This window comes from Rhodnius prolixus, unplaced genomic scaffold, assembly GCF_049639745.1.
Source record: "Rhodnius prolixus isolate KJV_2025 unplaced genomic scaffold, Rpr scaffold_22, whole genome shotgun sequence".
Lineage (NCBI taxonomy): Eukaryota > Metazoa > Arthropoda > Insecta > Hemiptera > Reduviidae > Rhodnius > Rhodnius prolixus.
In genome coordinates, this window is record NW_027411617.1 from 1,131,614 (window position 1) to 1,143,979 (window position 12,366).

The 12,366-nt window shown below is 39.3% G+C and overlaps 2 protein-coding genes across 3 annotated transcripts in view; both read right to left on the reverse strand.

The window, feature by feature from the left end:
- LOC141457520 (CUGBP Elav-like family member 1-A) overlaps positions 1–12,366 on the reverse strand; it is a 585,923-nt gene that overhangs the window by 477,513 nt on the left and 96,044 nt on the right. The window lies entirely within an intron of this gene.
- Positions 4,975–5,766, reverse strand: LOC141457569 (uncharacterized). Its single transcript, XM_074134738.1, has one exon. It carries the CDS (start codon positions 5,764–5,766, stop codon positions 4,975–4,977), a length of 792 nt encoding a protein of 263 aa, XP_073990839.1.

A 12,366-nucleotide genomic window follows, 5' to 3' on the forward strand; every position in this document is an offset into this window, starting at 1 on the left:
CTCGAAAAGTACGCAATCGATTTGGTTTATATTTTAGCTGTATATGGCGACAACTAATGTCAACAATTGTATAGAATTTCGTAACGATCCTTCGAGTAGAAAACGAGATATTTAGAGTTAAATTTTGGTTTCGTTTGAAAAAGGGAAATATTTAACTTCAATTATCTCGAAAACTACTCGATGGATTTCGTTCATATTTCACCTGTATATGGAAACTACGGTTGCCTATAAATGTATAATATTTCGGAAAAATGTGTCAAATAGAAACTGACATATTTAGAGTTAAAGTTTGGTTTCATTTAAAATAGTGAAATATTTAACTTCAATTATCTCGAAAACTACTCGATTGATTTCATTTATATTTCACCTGTATATAGACACTAATATTGTCTATAAATGTATAAAGTTTCGTAAATATCTATTGAGCAGGAAACGAGATAATTAGAGTTAAATTTTTTTTCGTATGAAAAAGTGAATTATTTAACATCAATTATCTCCAAAACTACTCGATAGATTTCTTTTATTTTTTACCAGTATATGGAGAATACTATTATCTAATAAAGAATGCAATTTCGTAAAAATCTATCAAATAGAAACCGAGATATTTGGAGTTAAATTTTGGTTTCGTTTGAAACAGTGAAATCATAAACTTCAATTATCTCGAAAACTAATCGACAAATTTCGTTTATATTTTGCCTGTACATGGAGACTACTATTTTCTATAAATGTATGAAATTTCGTAAAAATCTGTCAAATCGAAAGCGAGATATTTAGAGTTGAAGTCTGATTTCGTTTGAAACCTTGAAATTTTATACTTCAATTATCTCGAAAACTAATCGATAGATTTCGTCTATATTTTAGCTGTATATGGAGACAACTATTGTCTATAAACGTATGTGTTGTATACTAATGCGGCCGAGGGATGAAGTCCAGTATACAAGCTCTTCTTCTCACCGCTCGCAGGTACAAGTGACTGGATGGCCCTGAAAAGGACCGTTCACAAAAAAATGTGTCGGCGCTTGACTCGCCTATGGCGCTCCCCAGCGGGGTAGCCGTACAGTTGGGTGGCCCTGAAAAGGGCCGTTCACACTGTTGGTTGAAGTGACTGCGCCGCTCCGAGAATGGCTTGCTCCCAGCGCGAGGCCACAGCAAAAGTGATGTGAGAGGCCCTGAAAAGGGCCGTTCGCTAATACCAGTCAACCGGCTTTGGGAGCCCCGGCAGTGTGGCCAGCACCCCGATAAACCCCGGTACCAATTGGCCTGGTCCTCGCTCGTATCTCGCACTGTGGCAGCGCTGGTGATTTGGCTTGCCTCCGTAGCTGGCGAACTGCAGCGGCTCGTGTGCTGGGCTTGGTCCTCGCTCTTGTCTCGCACTGCGGCAGCGCTGGCGTTCGGCTCGCCTTCGTAGCTGGTAAACCAAGGCGTCTCGTGTGCTGCACTTCCTTCTTTCTTCTTTCTTCACAATACAGGGGTTAAGTGATCGATTTTTTGTTCTGGTCCGGACAGTGAGGTCCTTTGGCCGGTACAGAGATCCAGGTTGAGAGTAAGGCCCAGTCAGCAATCTTCCAGCTAAGGTAGCTATTGTGGATGTTTTCCCGTTGAAAAATTATCTTGGACTGATGCAGACACGGCCGATTCTGCCCTTTTTATAGCGAAGTCGACCGTGCTGCGCCCTGGCGTCGCGACTGCGTCGCTATCTCTGTACCGTCCAAAGAACCACATTGCCATTCCAGAGTCTTGAGAAAGACTTTTTAAAATGGGCTATTTGCCTCTTTTCCTTTTTTATTTTTCTTTGATAAGCAATCATATGTACATATAAAAATTATTTTTTTTCTATTTACAAAAATTATGTAGCTGTTCAATTATGCAGCAAAGTGAAGTTGGGGTTCCAACATGCCTCCGCCCTAATTGAAGAGCTACGTTGCAAATCGCACTGGCCGCCTGATGGTCCTCGATGGTCTAGTTGACCGATGCTCGCTTCCTTCATCGTTGGCGGTAGAAGGCTCTGGAGGTTTTGGTGCATCCTGTTGGCTCTCCTCCAGTAGGTAGGCTGGCTTGAGGCGGTCCAACGAAACTCGGTCTTCCCTGCCGGGTAGTTGCACTGTAGCCGTTTTGTCATCCCGTTTCCGCACTAGGTACGGTCCTGAATAAGGTGGCGTCAGTGACCGCTTGTGAACCTCTTCTCGTAAGAATACGTGTGTGCACTTTTCCAGGTCCGGGCTGACAAAACATTTCGTTTGCGTTGGACTGATGGTTCGTGCCCATTCCTGCCGTAACAGTTGTAAACTGGCGTCTGTGGGTTCTTGAGTTCGAGGAGGCATGAATATTTCTCCGGGCAAACGTAGTGGCTGTCCCAACACTGCCTCTGCTGCGCTTAGCACGGTGGTTCTCCTTAGAGCCGACCTTAGTCCTAGCAGGACCGTAGGCAAGGTCTTTGTCCATTTGCTGGCCTCTTCTAGCCTCGTCCGAAGTGCGCTCTTCAGGGAACGGTGCCATCGTTCTACCATTCCGTTGCTTTGTGGATGGTAAGCCGTTGTCCTGAGATGCGTGATCCCTAGAAGTTGCGCTAGCTGGTTGAACAGCGTCGACTCGAATTGCCTTCCTCTATCAGTTGTTAGGCGGACTGGTACTCCATATCGAGCTATCCAGTGGCGATAGAAGGCCTCTGCCACAGCGGTAGCGGTGATGCTAGTCAGAGGTATCGCTTCCGGCCACCCGGTCGCTCGGTCGACCATTGTCAGGAGATATTCTTTCCCGTCTGATGGTGGGAGTGGTCCGACTAAGTCTAGGTGAACGTGTTCAAATTTCTTGGACGGCATGAAGGACCCAAGCGATGTTGAGGTGTGTCGGTTGACCTTGGCCCGTTGACAGGGTATGCAGTGTTTTGCCCAATATGCTACGTCCTTTTCCATGTTTGGCCAGAAGAATCTAGCGGTCACCAGCTTCCTTGATGCTCTGATCCCTGGATGGCTAAGGCTGTGCAGATTCTCGTAGATTGGCTTCCTTAATTCCCCTGGTACGTATGGCCTGGGTGTTCCCTTTGTGGTCTCGCAGAAAAGACTGTACTCTGCACCAGGTACCGGAACTAGCTGGAGGCGAAGAGTCTCCCTTTTCTCTTGGGTATCGATTTCTTCGTCCCGTTTCTGAGCTGCAGCTAGGTTCTGAAAGTTGTTCAGTACAGTTACCTCCGCAATCCTCGATAAAGCATCAGCCACGGTGTTGTCCTCTCCCCGCTGGTAGCGTATATCCGTGGAGAATTGAGAGATGTAGTTCAAGTGCCGTAATCTCCTGGGACACAAGGTCTTATTGCTCTGTAGCATTGCGTAGGTTAGTGGCTTGTGGTCGGTGTATATTAGGATATGCCTGCCCTCAATCATGGGTCTGAAGTAGCGTATTGCCTCATACACTGCCAGAAGCTCTCGGTCGTAGGTGCTGTAGTTTTGTTGCGCCTTGTTGAACGCTTTAGAGAAGAACCCTAGCGGCTGTAGTGTGCCCTCTTCCTGTTGCTGTAGCACTGCTCCCATGCCGATGTTGCTGGCGTCACAAGCTACTGATAGCTGAGAGTCCGGTGAAGGATGTGCTATGCATGTTGCATTCGCAAGGTCCTCCTTGGTCTTCTCGTAGGCCGCTTCTGCTTCCCTCGACCACACTATAGGCGTCTTATCTCTGCGTTTAGCGTGGTGGAGATATTTGTTGAGCTCTCTCTGGGTGGTGGCTGCGTTGGGAAGGCACTTCCTGTAGAAGTTTACCACCCCAAGAAATCTCCTTAGATCATAGATGGTGGCTGGTTTTGGTAGTTCCCGAATAGCTTTCACCTTCTCCTGGAGTGGGCAGATCCCGTCTGGTGACACGGTGTACCCCAAGAAGCTGACTGTCGGTTGTCCCAGTACACATTTATCAGTCCTTAGCGTCAGCCCTCGCTCACTCAGCCGCTGGAACACTACTTTTAGGTGGGCTTCGTGTTCTCGCTCATCCTTGGACGCAATGAGTATATCGTCTACGTAGACGAACACGAATGGTAGATCCCTAAAAAGGTGGTCCATGTATCGCTGAAAGGTCTGGGCTGCGTTTCTTAGACCGAACGTCATCTTGACGAACTCGAATAGGCCAAACGGTGTGATTATAGCCGTCTTCGGAATGTCTTCTTCCGCCACTGGTATATGATGGTACGCCTTGTTTATATCCAGAGCCGAGTAAATCTTAGTGCCGTATAACTGAATCGTGAAGTCGTGCAAGTTAGGCACATTGTATCGGTCTGGCACGGTCTTGCTATTCAGCAGGCGGTAGTCACCGCAAGGTCGCAATGTTCCATCCTTCTTCTCAACCACATGCAGTGGGCTGGCCCATGGGCTCTTGGATGGCCGACAAATACCGTCGTTCATCATTTGCTGGAACTCCTCCTTGACAGCTTGATACTTGCCTGGCGGCAATCTGCGCGCCCTGCTGCATACGGGAGGCCCTGTAGTTTCAATGTGATGAAATATCCCGTTGTTTTGTCGTACCTTATGTGAGCCAACCTTCGTTAAAGTAGGGAACTGTAGCAGCAACTCCCTAAATGGTACGTGCGGTGGTACAGTAGATAGCTCTAGTAGCTCCACGACTTCAATGGACCCTATAGTTGCGAGTCCTGTGGTCCGGTCCATTAGACAGCGCTGGGCCAAATCAACCACCAGATTGCTTCCGGCGAGAAAGTCTGCCCCAAGTATGTGCTGCGTGACGTTGGCCACGATGAAATCCCACACGACAGTCGGCGTAAGCCAAGATCCAAGCTCTTCCTTTGCTCTCCATAAGTTGGGATTGGAGTGCCGTTAGCCGCATACAGGCTGAATCCTGAGTCTCGTTCCCTGGCCTTGTTACAGTTGGGGATGATGGATATCGCCGCGCCAGTGTCCACCAGGTATCTTGTCCCTGTTTTTATGTCAGTGACGAAGAGACGGCGGAATTTATTAGCGGTAGCGGCTTCCGCCTTCCCGTCTACCGCGTCCCATTTGTTGACGGCTGGCTGGTGGTCTCCCATTTGCAAGGTTTCTTGCACTTTGTGGCCTTCTCCCCGAACTTGTGGTGGTAGTAGCAATACCCATCCTTGGGAGCTCCTTGGTCACGGTTCCGGGACCTACTTCTTCCACGGTTGCTGCGCTGAATGGTAGTGGCCAATGAAGAAAATTGCTCGTGCAAATCTTGCAGTTGCTTCTCCAGTCGAGCAAGTCTGTCGCCGTCAGTATCCCTCACAGCGTGAACAGAGGTATTGGAGTCTACCTCCATTACCTTGTCTGCCACAGTGGCCAACTTGTCTAGGTCGTCCTGTTCAATAGCGGCTAGAATCCCTCGCACTCTCTGCGGTAGTGCTCGCAGCCAAACGGTACGTAAGACGCCGTCCGACATCGCTGTACCCGCTTGGTTTTGCATTTGTCGCAACAGCTGTGAAGGAGTCATGTCGCCAAGCTGTGTTTGTTCCAGAAGCCTTAGTATCCTTCTCTCCTGGCTTTGACTGTAGATAGCGATCAGTTTTTCCTTCGTTGACGTGTAAGGCACTGGACCAGGTGACTGCACTGAGCCGGCTATTTGTGTAAGCACCTGATATGGTAGCTGACCAACCAGGGCTTGAAATCGTCCAGCCTCGCTCTTGATCTTGAAGGCCCCAAATAGAGCTTCGATTTGTAGAAACCATAATGCTGGATTTTCCTCCCAGAACTGGGGTAACTTCACGAGGCTTACAGCCTCTGTGTCCGGTGCAGGCTCGAGCGGTGCGTCCCTCGCTTCAGTCATCACGTCGGGGTCACCAATTGTTGTATACTAATGCGGCCGAGGGATGAAGTCCAGTATACAAGCTCTTCTTCTCACCGCTCGCAGGTACAAGTGACTGGATGGCCCTGAAAAGGACCGTTCACAAAAAAATGTGTCGGCGCTTGACTCGCCTATGGCGCTCCCCAGCGGGGTAGCCGTACAGTTGGGTGGCCCTGAAAAGGGCCGTTCACACTGTTGGTTGAAGTGACTGCGCCGCTCCGAGAATGGCTTGCTCCCAGCGCGAGGCCACAGCAAAAGTGATGTGAGAGGCCCTGAAAAGGGCCGTTCGCTAATACCAGTCAACCGGCTTTGGGAGCCCCGGCAGTGTGGCCAGCACCCCGATAAACCCCGGTACCAATTGGCCTGGTCCTCGCTCGTATCTCGCACTGTGGCAGCGCTGGTGATTTGGCTTGCCTCCGTAGCTGGCGAACTGCAGCGGCTCGTGTGCTGGGCTTGGTCCTCGCTCTTGTCTCGCACTGCGGCAGCGCTGGCGTTCGGCTCGCCTTCGTAGCTGGTAAACCAAGGCGTATCGTGTGCTGCACTTCCTTCTTTCTTCTTTCTTCACAATACAGGGGTTAAGTGATCGATTTTTTGTTCTGGTCCGGACAGTGAGGTCCTTTGGCCGGTACAGAGATCCAGGTTGAGAGTAAGGCCCAGTCAGCAATCTTCCAGCTAAGGTAGCTATTGTGGATGTTTTCCCGTTGAAAAATTATCTTGGACTGATGCAGACACGGCCGATTCTGCCCTTTTTATAGCGAAGTCGACCGTGCTGCGCCCTGGCGTCGCGACTGCGTCGCTATCTCTGTACCGTCCAAAGAACCACATTGCCATTCCAGAGTCTTGAGAAAGACTTTTTAAAATGGGCTATTTGCCTCTTTTCCTTTTTTATTTTTCTTTGATAAGCAATCATATGTACATATAAAAATTATTTTTTTTCTATTTACAAAAATTATGTAGCTGTTCAATTATGCAGCAAAGTGAAGTTGGGGTTCCAACAGTATGAAATTTGGTAAATATCAGTCGAGCAGGAAACGAGATAATTAGAGTTAAAGTTTGGTTTCATTTAAAACAACGAAATATTTAACTTCAAATATCTCGAAAAGCACTAGATCGATTTTGTTTATATTTTAGCTGTATATGGAGACAACTAATGTCAACAATTGTATAAAATTTAGCAAAAATCTGTCTTGTAGGAAACGAGATATTTAGAGTTGAAATCTGATTTCGATTGAAACCGTGAAATATTTAACATCAATTATCTCGAAAACTACTCGATAGATTTCGTTTATATTTCACCTGTATATGGACACTACTATTGTCTATAAATATATAAAGTTTAGTAAATATCTATAGAGCAGGAAACGAGATAATTAGAGTTAAAGTTTGGTTTCGTTTGAAACAGTGAAATTTTAAACATCAATTATCTCCAAAACTACTCGATAGATTTCTTTTATTTATTACCAGTATATGGAGACTACTATTATCTAAAAAAGAATGCAATTTCGTAAAAATCTATCAAATAGAAACCGAGATATTTGGAGTTAAATTTTGGTTTTGTTTGAAACAGTGAAATCTTATACTTCAATTATCTCGAAAACTAATCGACAAATTTCGTTTATATTTCACCTGTATATGGAGACTACTTTTGTCTATAAATGTATAAAATTTAGTAAAAATCTGTCAAGTAGGAAACGAGATATTTGGAGTTAAATTTTGGTTTCGTTTGAAACAGTGAAATCATAAACTTCTAATATCTCGAAAAGTACGCGATCGATTTCGTTTATATTTTAGCTGTATATGGAGACAACTATTGTCTATAAACGCATGAAATTTGGTAAATATCAGTCGAGCAGAAAACGAGATAATTAGAGTTAAAGTTTGGTTTCATTTGAAACAGTGAAATCTTTAATTTCAATTATCTCGAAAACTATTTGATAGATTTCGTTGGTATTTCACCTGTATATGGAGACTATTATTGTCTATTAATGTATAAAATTTCGTAAAAATCTGTCGTGTAGGAAACGAGATATTTAGAGTTGAAATCTGATTTCGATTGAAACCGTGAAATATTTAACATCAATTATCTCGAAAACTACTCGATAGATTTCGTTTATATTTCACCTGTATATGGGCACTACTATTGTCTATAAATATATATTGTTTCATAAATATTTGTCAAACAGGAAACGAGATAATTAGAGTTAAAGTTTGGTTTTGTTTGAAAAAGGGAAATATTTAACTTCAATTATCTCTAAATCTACTCGGTAGATTTCGTTTATATTTTACCTGCGCATGGATACTACTATTGTCTATAACTGTATAAAATTTCGTAAAAATCTGTCGAGTAGGAAACGAGATATTTAGGGTTAAATTTTAGTTTTGTTTAAAACAGCGAAATCTCTAACTTCTAATATCTCGAAAAGTACGCGATCGATTTGGTTTATATTTTAGCTGTATATGGAGACAACTAATGTCAACAATTGTATAGAATTTCGTAACGATCCTTCGAGTAGAAAACGAGATATTTAGAGTTAAATTTTAGTTTCGTACGAAACAGTGAAATTTTTAACTTCAATTATCTCGAAAACTACTCGATAGATTTCGTTTATATTTCACCTGTATATGGAGACTACTTTTGTCTATAAATGTATAAGATTTCGTAAAAATCTGTCGAGTAGGAAACAAGATATTTAGAGTTAAAGTTTAGTTTCGTTTGAAACAGTGAAATATTTAACTTCAATTAACTCGAATACTACTCGATAGATTTCGTTTATATTTCACCTGTATATGGAGACTACTATTGTCTATAAATGTATAAAATTTAGTAAAAATCTGTCGAGTATGAAACAAGATATTAAGGGTTAAAGTTTGGTGTCGTTTGAAACAGTGAAATATTTAACTTCAATTATCTCGAAAACTAATCGATAGATTTCGTTTATATTTCACTTGTATATGGAGACTACTATTGTCTTTAAGTGTATAAAATGTCGTAAATACCTGACGAGTAGGAAACGAGATATTTAATGTTAAATATTGGTTTAGTTTGAAACATTGAATGCTTTAACTTCAATTATCTCTAAAACTACTCGGTAGATTTCGTTTATATTTCGTAGAAAACGAGATATTTAGAGTTAAATTTTGGTTTCGTTTGAAACAGTGAAATATTTAACTTCAATTAACTCGAATGCTACTCGATAGATTTCGTCTATATTTCACCTGTAAATGGAGACTACTATTGTCTATAAATGTATAAAATTTAATAAAAATCTCTCGAGTAGGAAACGAAATATTTAAAGTTTAATTTTGGTTTTGTTTAAAACAGCGAAATCTCTAACTTCTAATATCTCGAAAAGTACGCGATCGATTTGGTTTATATTTTAGCTGTATATTGAGACAACTATTGTCTATAAACGCATGAAATTTGGTAAATATCAGTCGAGCAGAAAACGAGATAATTAGAGTTAAAGTTTGGTTTCATTTGAAACAGTGAAATATTTAATTTCAATTATCTCGAAAACTACACGATAGATTTCGTTGGTATTTCACCTGTATATGGAGACTACTATTGTCTATTAATGTATAAAATTTCGTAAAAATTTGTCGTGTAGCAAACGAGATATTTAGAGTTAAAATTTGGTTTCGTTTAAAACAGTGAAATATTTAACTTCAATTATCTCGAAAACTACTCAATAGATTTCGTTTATATTTCACCTGTATATGGAGAATACTATTGTCTATAAATGTATACAATTTCGTAAAAACCTGTAGAATAGGAAACGAGATATTTGGAGTTAAATTTTGGTTTCGTTTGAAACAGTGAAATCATAAACTTCGATTATCTCGAAAACTAATCGACAAATTTCGTTTATATTTTGCCTGTACATGGAGACTACTATTTTCTATAAAGGTATGAAATTTCGTAAAAATCTGTCAAATCGAAAGCGAGATATTTAGAGTTGAAGTCTGATTTCGTTTGAAACCTTGAAATTTTATACTTCAATTATCTCGAAAACTAATCGACAGATTTCGTTTATTTTTTAGCTGTATATGGAGACTACTATTTTCTATAAATGTATGAAATTTGGTAAATATCAGTCGAGCTGGAAACGAGATAATTAGAGTTAAAGTTTGGTTTCATTTGAAACAGTGAAATATTTAATTTCAATTATCTCGAAAACTACTCGATAGATTTCGTTGGTATTTCACCTGTATATGGACACTACTATTGTCTATAAATATATATTGTTCCATAAATATTTGTCATACAAGAAACGAGATAATTAGAGTTAAAGTTTAGTTTCGTTTAAAACAGTGAAATATTTAACTTCAATTATCTCGAAAACTACCCAATAGATTTCGTTTATATTTCACCTGTATATGGAGAATACTATTGTCTATAAATGTATACAATTTCGTAAAAACCTGTAGAATAGGAAACGAGATATTTAAAGTTAAATTTTGGTTTCGTTTGAAAAAGGGAAATATTTAACTTCAATTATCTCGAAAACTACTCGATGGATTTCGTTTATATTACACCTGTATATGGAGAATACTATTGTCTATAAATGTATACAATTTCGTAAAAACCTGTAGAATAGGAAACGAGATATTTAAAGTTAAATTTTGGTTTCGTTTGAAAAACGGAATTATTTAACTTCAATTATCTCTAAATCTACTCGGTAGATTTCGTTTCTATTTTACCTGAGCATGGAAACTACTATTGTCTATAACTGTATAAAATTTCGTAAAAATCGGTCGAGTAGGAAACGAGATATTTAGGGTTAAATTTTAGTTTTGTTTAAAACAGCGAAATCTCTAACTTCTAATATCTCGAAAAGTACGCGATTGATTTGGTTTATATTTTAGCTGTATATGGAGACAACTAATGTCAACAATTGTATAGAATTTCGTAACGATCCTTCGAGTAGAAAACGAGATATTTAGAGTTAAGTTTTAGTTTCGTACGAAACAGTGAAATTTTTAACTTCATTTATCTCGAAAACTACTCGATAGATTTCGTTTATATTTCACCTGTATATGGAGACTACTTTTGTCTATAAATGTATAAGATTTCGTAAAAATCTGTCGAGTAGGAAACAAGATATTTAGAGTTAAAGTTTAGTTTCGTTTGAAACAGTGAAATATTTAACTTCAATTAACTCGAATACTACTCGATAGATTTCGTTTATATTTCACCTGTATATGGAGACTACTATTGTCTATAAATGTATAAAATTTAGTAAAAATCTGTCGAGTATGAAACGAGATATTAAGGGTTAAAGTTTGGTTTCGTTTGAAACAGTGAAATATTTAACTTCAATTATCTCGAAAACTAATCGATAGATTTCGTTTATATTTCACTTGTATATGGAGACTACTATTGTCTTTAAGTGTATAAAATGTCGTAAATACCTGACGAGTAGGAAACGAGATATTTAATGTTAAATATTGGTTTAGTTTGAAACATTGAATGCTTTAACTTCAATTATCTCTAAAACTACTCGGTAGATTTCGTTTATATTTCGTAGAAAACGAGATATTTAGAGTTAAATTTTTTTTCGTATGAAAAAGTGAATTATTTAACATCAATTATCTCCAAAACTACTCGATAGATTTCTTTTATTTTTTACCAGTATATGGAGATTACTATTATCTAAAAAAGAATGCAATTTCGTAAAAATCTATCAAATAGAAACCGAGATATTTGGAGGTAAATTTTGGTTTCGTTTGAAACAGTGAAATCATAAACTTCGATTATCTCGAAAACTAATCGACAAATTTCGTTTATATTTTGCCTGTACATGGAGACTACTATTTTCTATAAATGTATGAAATTTGGTAAATATCAGTCGAGCTGGAAACGAGATAATTAGAGTTAAAGTTTGGTTTCATTTGAAACAGTGAAATATTTAATTTCAATTATCTCGAAAACTACCCAATAGATTTCGTTTATATTTCACCTGTATATGGAGAATACTATTGTCTATAAATGTATACAATTTCGTAAAAACCTGTAGAATAGGAAACGAGATATTTAAAGTTAAATTTTGGTTTCGTTTGAAAAAGGGAAATATTTAACTTCAATTATCTCGAAAACTACTCGATGGATTTCGTTTATATTTCACCTGTATATGGAGAATACTATTGTCTATAAATGTATACAATTTCGTAAAAACCTGTAGAATAGGCAACGAGATATTTAAAGTTAAATTTTGGTTTCGTTTGAAAAAGGGAAATATTTGACTTCTATTATCTCGAAAACTACTCGATGGATTTCGTTCATATTTAGCTGTATATGGAAACTACTATTGTCTATAAATGTATACAATTTCGTAAAATCCTGTAGAATAGGAAACGAGATATTTAAAGTTAAATTTTGGTTTCGTTTGAAAAAGGGAAATATTTAACTTCAATTATCTCGAAAACTACTCGATGGATTTCGTTCATATTTCACCTGTATATGGAGAATACTATTGTCTATAAATGTATACAATTTCGTAAAAACCTGTAGAATAGGAAACAAGATATTTAAAGTTAAAGTTTGGTTTCGTATAAAACAGTGAAATATTTAACTTCAATTAT